Source organism: Monoraphidium neglectum (assembly GCF_000611645.1).
Source record: "Monoraphidium neglectum strain SAG 48.87 unplaced genomic scaffold scaffold02332, whole genome shotgun sequence".
Taxonomy (NCBI): Eukaryota; Viridiplantae; Chlorophyta; class Chlorophyceae; order Sphaeropleales; family Selenastraceae; genus Monoraphidium; species Monoraphidium neglectum.
Window position 1 is genome coordinate 1 of NW_014011296.1, and position 9,583 is coordinate 9,583.

General features: G+C 67.8%; 3 protein-coding genes across 3 annotated transcripts; 2 read left to right on the plus strand and 1 right to left on the minus strand.

The window, feature by feature from the left end:
* Window positions 1-441: 441 nt before the first annotated feature.
* On the minus strand, window positions 442-1,044 carry MNEG_10479 (hypothetical protein; the record flags this gene model as incomplete). Its single annotated transcript, XM_014041047.1, has 1 exon — window positions 442-1,044. The coding sequence occupies one exon, from the start codon at window positions 1,042-1,044 to the stop codon at window positions 442-444; it is 603 nt and encodes a 200-aa protein (XP_013896501.1).
* Window positions 1,045-1,793: 749 nt separating this feature from the next.
* On the plus strand, window positions 1,794-4,682 carry MNEG_10480 (hypothetical protein; the record flags this gene model as incomplete). Its single annotated transcript, XM_014041048.1, has 1 exon — window positions 1,794-4,682. The coding sequence occupies one exon, from the start codon at window positions 1,794-1,796 to the stop codon at window positions 4,680-4,682; it is 2,889 nt and encodes a 962-aa protein (XP_013896502.1).
* A 323-nt stretch (window positions 4,683-5,005) lies between these two features.
* MNEG_10481 (hypothetical protein) lies at window positions 5,006-8,669 on the plus strand (the record flags this gene model as incomplete). The annotated part of the gene is made up of 8 exons (XM_014041049.1): window positions 5,006-5,060; window positions 5,235-5,659; window positions 6,053-6,221; window positions 6,463-6,566; window positions 6,785-6,856; window positions 7,424-7,521; window positions 7,770-7,923; window positions 8,262-8,669. 8 exons carry the CDS (start codon window positions 5,006-5,008, stop codon window positions 8,667-8,669), a joined length of 1,485 nt encoding a protein of 494 aa, XP_013896503.1.
* Between the last annotated feature and the right edge of the window lie 914 nt (window positions 8,670-9,583).

Sequence of the window (9,583 nt, forward strand, 5' to 3'; positions counted from 1 at the left end):
GGGCGGCACGGCGCTGCGGCGCGCCACGGCGAGCCGCGGCAGCGCGATGGGGGCCTGCGCGGCGGCAGTGGTGGTCGCGGCGGCGGTTCCCGCGAACTCCGCGCCGGCGGCCGGCACGCCGGCCGCGACAGCGCGCGCGGCGCGGGTGCAAGACATGCCGCCCGGCCGCGGCGCGCGGGGCGCGGCGGGCTCGCCGTCCGACCAGGCGTCCTCGTCAGCTGCGAAGCGGGCGGGGCGGTAGAGCGCGCCGCCGCCGCCGCCACCGCCGCCGCCGCCGAGCGCCAGGGCGTTGCGCTTCTCGTTGTCGGTGGACGGGAAGTTGCAGATCTGGGTATGGTGCGGGATCCAGGAGCGAGCCGTTTGAGGGAGGTCGTCACTCGCGTGCCCGAGTATGAAAATTCCCGCGGCAAACTCTGGCGCGCCGGTTATGCATACTCAAAGTCAAACGGCCGCCACGGCAGACCCGACCCGACGCGCGGGGCCCGCGCCCGCCTGTCCTCCCCCTAGTCCTCCCGCCACCCGGGCGCGCGCCCGGATTTGCAAGCGCACCGCGTTGGGGCCGCGGATCTCGCGCGCCGCCGAGTCGTAGGCGCGCGCGGCCTCCTCAGCGGTGTCAAACGTGCCCAGCCACAGGCGCTGCCCCTTAGTCGGGTCCCGAATCTCCGCGGCCCACTTGCCCCACGGCCGCTGCCTCACGCCGCGGTACTGGTTGTTGAACTTGCGCGCCGCGCCGGCGCCAGCCACAGGGGAGGAGGAGCCGAACGCGGCCGCGGCCGCCTGGCGGGCGGCTGCGCGGGGGCCCTCGGGGTCGAGGGTGTGGCTGGGAAGGAAGTACTGCTGCTGGAGCTGCTGCTGGAGGGCGGCCGGCGCCGCGGCCACCGCCGCGGCAGCCGCGGCTGCGGCTGCGGCGCGCTGCAGCTGCTGCTGTTGCACGAATGGCGCGGGCACCCCCTTTGTGGCGCGGGCGGGGCGGACCTCAATGCCTTGGGCGCCAGTGCTGGCTGTCAGCGGGGCGTCGACGGGCGTGGCCACGGCGGGGGCCATCGCGTCGTGGGGCCCGCGTGGGGCCTGCTTACTCCTCATGCGGCCGTCCTCGAACACGATAGCGCGCTGCGGAGCCTGCGACGAGGGGTTTAGTGATTCATGGAAAGTGAGTGCGTGTCAGAAGGGCGGCTCGGCGTGTGTGGCTTCCAGCTGGGCGCGAAGAGCAAAGAAATATTGTTCTGAGCAAAGCAGACACCGAAGCACGAGGCAGCCGAGGGGCGATCGCTCAGCTCAGCGCAGGTAGCACGAGGCAGACAGCCACCTTCGTCCCACCTTGCAGAGGTTGTAAGTAAGGTGGGGTACTTCAAGTTTGAGTCACGCTCTCCTGCGCCAGCGGCAAATTTTGTGCTGGCCGCCTTGCAAGTTGCACAGGGAGGCTTTTCTCGTGTAGGCTTCGCGCGTGTGCAAGCCTGTCCCGGAAACACTTTTAAATTTACCGTATGACGGTTTCATCTGGGGCAACAAGACTTAGAGGCCAATCAAGGATGCCAGAATTCTTGGCGTGGTGACCCCCCGGTGGGTGTGTGATGACAGCCGCAAGCAATCCCACCGTGCGCTTCCTAAAATAGGTGCATTTGGTCATTTATGAGAGCTTGGTGCTGTCAGCTCACTGCATCACACACAGTGATCTTGACAGAGTTCAAGCAGCAAGTTTCGACAGCTTTGACAACGAGCTCCATCACTTGTTTGCAGGCCATTCAAGCAGCGCTGCTGCCCTCGTCGAATCCCACTGCACAGGCCGAGGGCCGATGTCAGGCCTGGGCCAGGAACTAGCGCCACTGTTGCTGCCACTCCTGCTCGACCCGGGTCCCACATGGCGCTCAGGCCCCGAGCAAGCTCATTGCGAGGCAGCGGCAGTTGGCGCGTCGCACCAGCACAAGCACCAGCTGCCCGCAGACCTGCGGCTCCTCACAGCTCTCCTGGCGCCTGCACCCCACGTCGGCAGCAGGCTGGGCCGCGATGGCAGCCGTGGTGGTGATGGTTTGGCAGGCGAGCACGGCGGCCTGATGCGCGCGGCAGCCGCCAAGCTGGCCGCAACCCACTGTCCCGTAACATGGGAACTGTATAATGCAGTGCTGCAAGGCGCCGCAGGCCCCCTCGACGCGTGCAGCGGCTGCGTCTTGGAGGCGGCACCGGGCGGGCAGCTGTGGGCGTGCGGGGTGGCAGCGGCCGTGCTGGAACGCGCGGGCGGCAACCAGGCCGCGGCGACGCCAAGCTTGAAGCAAGCAGAGGGTGGCAACGACGCTCTCCTTGTGGATTTGGGGCAACCGTTGGTCGCGTTATTGCCGCTGCGGCTCGCACAGCTGTCCAGGCAGCGCAGCAGCAGCCGTGACGCAGGCGACCAAAGCGGCGCACACTGCGATGGCGGCGACGGCGGCAGCGCCCGCGCAGACGCGTTGCTGCTAGTGGGCGCCCGCGGCGCGCTGCTCCTGCTGCACGCGGCCCCGCGGCTGCCGGCTGCGCTCGCGCCACTGCTGCGGGTGCTGCACTCGGCGAGCGGCGGCCGCCTGTGCGTCAACGGCCTCGCGACGCACCAGCGGCAGCTGCCGCTGCGGCCGCGTGGGGCGGCGCTCGGGAGCTGCGTCGACGGCGGCGCGTGGCTCGCACTGCTGGGGCGGCGCGGGGATCTGTACGCGTGTGACCTCTCGACGCTCCGATGCGACGGCGCGGGGACGCATGCGGAGCAGGGTCCTCTGCCAGCCATGCTGGATCTGATGCCAGTCCCGCTGCCGGCGCCCGTGCGTGCGCTCTGCGCGGCGGGAGGACAGCGAGGCGCGGTCACCGCAGTCACGGAGGGCGGCGCCGCGCTCGACGTGCGCCTGAGCGACGCGGCGGGGGCGGCGCCGGCGGCCGGCGGCCTCAGACCCCGCGCGGCGCGCGCATCCGCGCGCGACGTCGCCGCCGCGCTCCGGCGGCTTGCGGCGCTGCGCGCGCGGCTGCAGGAGCAGGGCGTGGCTGCGGACGCAGCGCTGGCAGGGGCGACACAGGAGCTCGGCCTCTTGCGTGGCGGCGCAGACGCAGGGGCCCAGCCGGACGGTCTGTCGGAAGCTGCTCCGCAGCTCAACCCGCCAAGTGCCACAGCGCAAGAGGGTGCACCCCGCGGCGGCTGGGGCGGCTTTGGTGGGCTGCGGGCGCGCCTGGAGCTGGAGCGTGTATGGTCGGCGCCCGCTGCGGCGTGCGGCGGCAACGGCGGCGCGGCGGCGCTGCACCTCGCAGTGAGCGCGCAGCTGGTCAATGCGTCTGCGCGGGACGCCCTCGGCCCCGGGTGGCAACTGCTGCTGACCTGGACCCCTGAGTCATCGCGCCAGCCGTCCTGGCAGGCCGGCGCGCGGCTCGCGCCGCTGCTGCCGGGTGGTTCCTGCCGCATCTCGCTGCTGCTGCCGCTAGCAGCAAACGGCGCTGGCGTCGGCAGCCAAGGGGGCTGGCTACAACTGCACCTGGTCAAGCCCGCGCCGCCGGGCAGCAGCGGCGGCGCCGCTGGCAGCGCCTGCATGGAGGGCAAGAGCGGCCACGCCGCGCCTAGTGAGGGTCCTTGTCTCGCCGCAGTTGCGCTGCTCGCGCGGCTGCGGGTAGGGGCGCTGTGGCTCAGGAGCCTCATAGAGGAGAGCCAGCATGGCAGCTTCCTGCCAGCTGCCTGCGGCGGCTGGGGCGGCCAATGGGGCAGGCTGGCCCTCAACTCTTCGTTTGCTGGTGGCTCTTCGGCTGCTGGTGCAGCAGTGAACGCCGACAACAGCCTTCCCTTCCGCTGCCTGATGCAGCTGAGGCTGCGGGCTGGCAAAGTGGCCGCCTCAAAGCGGCGCAGGCTGGCTCCAGGCGGCGGTGCTAGTGGCATGGAGGGTGCCGACAGGCAGTGGCAGCAGCACCAGCAGCAGCACCAGCAGCAGCACCACCAGCAGCAGCAACAGCCAGGCGCTGGGACGGGGCCTGACGGCGACGCGGCAGCCCGCGTTGCGGCATGGCTGGGCCCTGTTTTGAGAGGGCCAGTTGCTAGCTCTCAGCACAGCTTTGCGCCCCTGCCTGCGCTGGACTTTGGCACGGACCGCAGCGGCAGGGGGCGCTTCTGCTTTGGGGGAGGGCGGGACGCCGTGGAAGTCGCCTGGGAGCTGCCCGTCGCACCGCCAGGGGCTCCTGCGGCGCCGCGGCATGAGCAGCCCGCGGACGCCGCCGTGCTCGTCCGCATCGCGGCTGCCACGCCACGCGGCGTCGCAGAGGCGCATGGGCAGGTGGTCGAGGCGCTGCATGCGCAGTTGCTACCACATGGCGCCGCGGCGGCGGCGGGCGATCTCGATGTGAGCAGCAGCAGAAGTGGCAGCAGTAGGAGCGCCGGAAGTGGTGGCTGCGTGCGATACGAGGGGTGGGCGCTCGAATCTGACCGGCCTCGCCTCCAGCAGTCGCTGCGACGCCTGCAGCAGCTGCAGGGCCGTGTGACGCAGCTGCGAGCGCTGCTTGGCGAGGCCCTGCGGCTGCGCGACGCGTGCGACGGCGGCAGCAGCGGCTGCGGCAAAGGCTGCGACGTCGAGGCAGGAGACATGGGGCGCCTCCTGGCCACGGCGGCGCAGCTGCGCGACGGCGTCGAGCAGGCGTATGGGCAGATGCTGCTTGCAAGCACTGATGCATTCAGGGTTGTTACGGCATAGGTCAGGCCGCTCTGTAACGCGCTGTCGCAACCTGGGCACATGCGTGGACAGGCAAAATTGCAGTCCACACGCAGACAATGTGACCAAGCACTGGTCTGGGCAGAAGTACGATAGGTGCAGTCCTAGTGTTTGCAAAGCACGATTGGTCCGTTGAATGTCACTTTCCACCCCAAGTTTGGTTATGTTGCAGGGCCTCGCTTGGCTTCGCAACGAAAACTCCTTGCCGCGGGCTCCACTTCGCACAGATCTTGCTTTACAAGGTGTTTCCGGGCGTCTCAATTCGTTGATACAATTCTAAGCAGTAGTTTCAATCATTGTCCGGCATGCAGAAGACGCGGCTTGCCCTCTTGCTGTGTGTGCTGGCGTGTCCAGCACCAGGTGAGCAAACGCACGCCGGGCGCTCGCTCGGCATTTGCCCCCTTGGATAGCCCCACACAAGCCTCTGGATGCTTGGCTTTTTACGCCATACAACTGTGTGCTGTCACACGGCACCAACGCTGTCCCCACCCAAAACACGCTCTTCTGCCACTGCACCGCCCACATCCTATGCAGCTGCGCTCGTAGCGGCCCAGCAGTCGTGCGCCGCGCTCGGCGCGTTCAACTTCTACCCCGATGGGACCATCAACCAGCCTGAGGCCTGGACGCTGGCAAACCAGGGTGCCGCAGGCAACGCCGACCGCGGGGCATTGTTTCCCATCGCCCTGCTGGGCACGCCGCAGCCAGCGCTGAACTTCCTGCCCTCCCACCCGCTGCTGACCGCCGCCGGAGCCGCCGCGCCGCCCGCGGCATGCGCCACGATTGCGACGGCGCCGTCGCGACGACTGGCGGCGGCCGCGCCGGCGGGGGCGATCGCGGGCACCTTCTCCTGGAGCGTGGCGCTTGATGGCGCCTTGTCAGCATCCGGCTCGGCCGTGACGCTGGCGGCAGCGACTGCGACGCCGCCGTCCTGGACAGCCAATGTTTGGGGCCTTGCCGATGTGAGCTGCCTTGTGCTTGATGGGTGGCGTGCTGCTTGAGTGCCGCCATGGTGTTGCCAGGCTGGCTGGCGCGTGGGTGCCCCGCATCGAACACCCCCAGGAGGCCTCTGGGCCTGGCGTACAGCTGCATGCATGCGTGCATGCGACCACGCATGCCCCCGCCCGCATGCACTCGCATGCACTTGCATGCACTTGCATACACCCCCATGCACATGCCGGCAACCTCCAACACGGATTTACTGTACCGTACCTGCCACCATGTGCGCATGCGCTTCCATGCACCTCAAGGCCTTGGAGGCGGTGCCGGCGCCCCAACATTGACCCCCCGGCACCAACACTGTGCCTGAAATGCATGCACCCCTGCCCTCACCGCCACCAACACGGCCGATGCAGGGCAAGCACGAGTTGAACATCACAGTCACCGTACTTGCCGGGTCCGCGATCACCGCTGACGGCGTCAGGGCGCCCGCTACCGACGTCATCTTCAGCCAGAGTGTGGTTTTCTATAAGCTGGTGCAGCGCCCCACGCTCGCCCTCAAGCCGCTTACCTGCTCCCTTGATCGTAAGCGGGTCGCGAGTGCCGCGCGTGTGCCTCTCCCCTGCCAGTCGCAGGTGCTGCCAGTGGTCATAACAGTGCCGCTGGCTGGCCGCGGGTGCAGGCCCCCTACAGGCGCTTGCTTGCCAAGATTCACTCAGGACTGAACGCATTATTGCACCCGACCTGCCCACGCCATTTACCAGCTGCTCTACTGCGCGTGCTGCGCGCTCACATTCGCGGACCCCTCGCCCTTTCCGTTGGCCAGTGACCCTCGAGGCGACTGACATGTGGCCCGAGCCGGTGGCGGCCCCGGGCGGCGCGGGCGCACTCTGGAAGCCGGTGTACCACGTGTGGGGCAAGTTTGTGGCGGTGAGCGCTTCTCATAGTGGACGAGCTCAAGATTGTGACCTTCATCCGATACAGGACCAACCCGCTGCCCCGGTACTCTGGCGCGAGCATCAAAGCCCTGGCGGTGCACGCCGCCATGCAAAAGGAGCCCTCGCCGGCGGCTCTTCCCGTTGCGCCTTTCCCCTGGAGCAAATCCTAACATTGCCGCTCTGCCCTCGGCACCTCATCTTTTCTTGCAGGGACTGGACGGGCAGCCATACACAGGCGAGGACGCTGCTTCTGAAGCCGCGCAGCGCCACTACTTTGACCTGGTGAGCGCCGCTGCGTGAGCACTGCCTGCTTCCCACGGCTTGCCTTGGCATCTGCGCTCCGAGCCTCGGCAAAAGCCGCCACAGCGGCCGAGCGCCATGCTCTGGCCCTGCCTGTTTGTGGAGGAGGAGGGGTACGGCAACACAAACGCCGCCGCTGCCGCCGCGTGCGCGCCACTGACCACGCACCTTGCTGCCGGCCATTGTCCCTTCACATGTATGCAGTACTGGATTAGGACTTTGGGCTCCCCCAACAAGATCGACGTGCCTGTGTAAGCTGCGCGGGCATTTCCATGCTGCATCCCAAATCGCAACCCCGCCCGCGGGGCGGCAGCGCGGAGGGGCAGGGAGCGTGTGCACGCCAGCTTGGCTGGTGGTTGTCGTCCTAGGCTGCCGCGCTATTCGACATCTGCCGGCCGGCTGCCTTATCATCTGCCTCTCCAGCCTTGCCTCCCACGAGGCAAGTTCTAGGCTTGTCACACCCGCCCACCCTCCAATCGCCTACCCTTCCTTGTCTCTGCGCGGCCCCTCGCCCCGCGCAGCCCCAACCTGGCTGACGGCACTTACCAGGTTTTTGTGGAGGGCTCCCTCACCAGCGACTTCCCCTCCCTGCTGTCCCTGGCCGGCAACGACACGTTCAACCAGCAGGACACAGACCCATCCTGGACGTGAGAGCTCAAGCAGGCACCTTGGGGCCACAAGCCGGCTGTCACGGGGGGAGGACCGCGGTTGCTGGTGCCTTGAAAGCGCCCTGCACGGCGGCAGCGCGGCGCTTTCAAGAGTCTGGCACCCGCGACCCGGCACTCGCTCACCGTCTCTGTCGCCGCCCACGCACATGCGCGCGTTTGCTGCCGCTGCTGCTGACTGCCGCACCGCGCGCCGCGCGTGCTCGCGATCTCGATCGCCGCGCCTGCAGGTATGTCCTGCCCGGCGGCGCCCTGAACAGCGACGGGGCCTCCCTTAGGGGCGCCCCCAAGTTTGCGGGGGCGCTGGCCTGGAACGGCACCCTGGTCGGTGTGCAGTCCAGCAACACGACGCTGCTCGGCTTCAACGGGCCGGACTCAATCCAGGTTGGTAAGGGAATTTCGGGGGTCGCAGTGGGCCTGCCATTCTGTATGCTCGGTTGCTGCTGCGGTCGCGGGCTGCAGGCTGTTTGCCTGCCTGTGTTGTGCCACAGGAAACCTACAGCCTCCAGAGAACCTTGCCTCCACAGAGGCACCCTCCACTGTCTCGAGAGCGCTTCGTCCAGGCCCACCGCTATCGCACACACACACACACACACACACACACACACACACACACACACACACACACACACACACACCCGCGCACCGTCTCAGTTTGCTTGCACTGATCGTCCTCATCACTCTCACCGCTCTGCCTCTCCCAAACCTCTCGCCTGGCACAGCTGAACGAGTACGCAGCCGTCACGTGGCAGTACCAAGGCCTGGGTAACGCCACCTGCGCCATCGACGGCGCGCGCGTCGCGACAGACCCCTCGACGGGCCTGTGCTCGTCCCCCCTGCTCCGCCTCGTGAACGACACGCTGCTGCACACGCTGGTCGTCACGTTCCGCGACGCGTGCGGCGCGGTGCGCAGCGACTACATGAACTTCTCGGTCCCGGGCGGCTGGGTGACCAACGCGACCGCGGACGGGCTGCCGGTGACGGATTTCTACGACGCCGCCGCGGGCACCCCCCTGCGCAACAGCAGCAAGCTGTCGACGGGCCGGAACGGCGCGGCGGGCGCCGCGGCGCGGGGCCTGCTGGTTTGGGCAGGCGCCGCCCTGGCGGTGGCCGTTGCGGCTGTACTGTGAGCGGGTTCGTCGCGTGATGCAATAATCTGTTCAACGTACGGTCCGACTCAGCCGCGCGTGCCTGGCTCTGCATGGCGCCCCCTGCCTTGGTCTGCACCCCCATGCCAACACGCCCTGCTGGGTCCCGCCATCACTGCGGCCCTGGTACCCCTGTATTCAACAGCACATCTTCTTGTTTGCTTTCAACAATATATGCATGCGTGTGTGCGCGCATACCTGAACAGGTACTCAGCACCTCAATCACCGTAAAGTAACGTAAAGTGAAATCGCAGTGTGCGGTTTAGTGCAAGGCCCCGTGGCCGGTCAGCCTCAAACTCTTCCTATGCCTATGGATGGCGCCCGGGCCGGCGGCGCAGCCGCGCTGGCGTCGGTGCGCAGCACGCATACGCGCACGGCCGTCGGCAGCCGATGCAGGCGCTCGCACTTGGGCGGGCGCCAGGGCTAGCCTCGCAATGGGCGAGCAGAGGGCAGCGCAAGATGTCAGCCCTTGCTTGCTTTTGCACGCTCCACCACGAATAAGATGCCTGCGAATGGGAGGGGTAAGCGCCACCGGAATCGATCGAGCCACGATCGTTGAATGCGGCGCTGCCACAGCTGCCGCTGCCGCGCTGCTGGCTCATGGGCGATCTCGACCCTGGTCCCTTTCCACCCTGTACAACCGCCATGCGCCGCAAACGGCAGCCCCACAGCACTGGCCGAATGATGCACGATGTGACTGTTGCGCAGCGTACGATGCCATGATCCAACAGTCTGTCTGCCCTCAGACCCCCCTTCCTGCGGCCCCAAGCGACGGGCATGAGCCCACTCCTGCCCACCTGCGCCAAGTCCAATAGCGATGGATGCCAGATTCTGGTTGCTGCTGGCCTCGCGGAACACCACAATGCCCACGATGGCCACGGGGATCTGGACAGGGG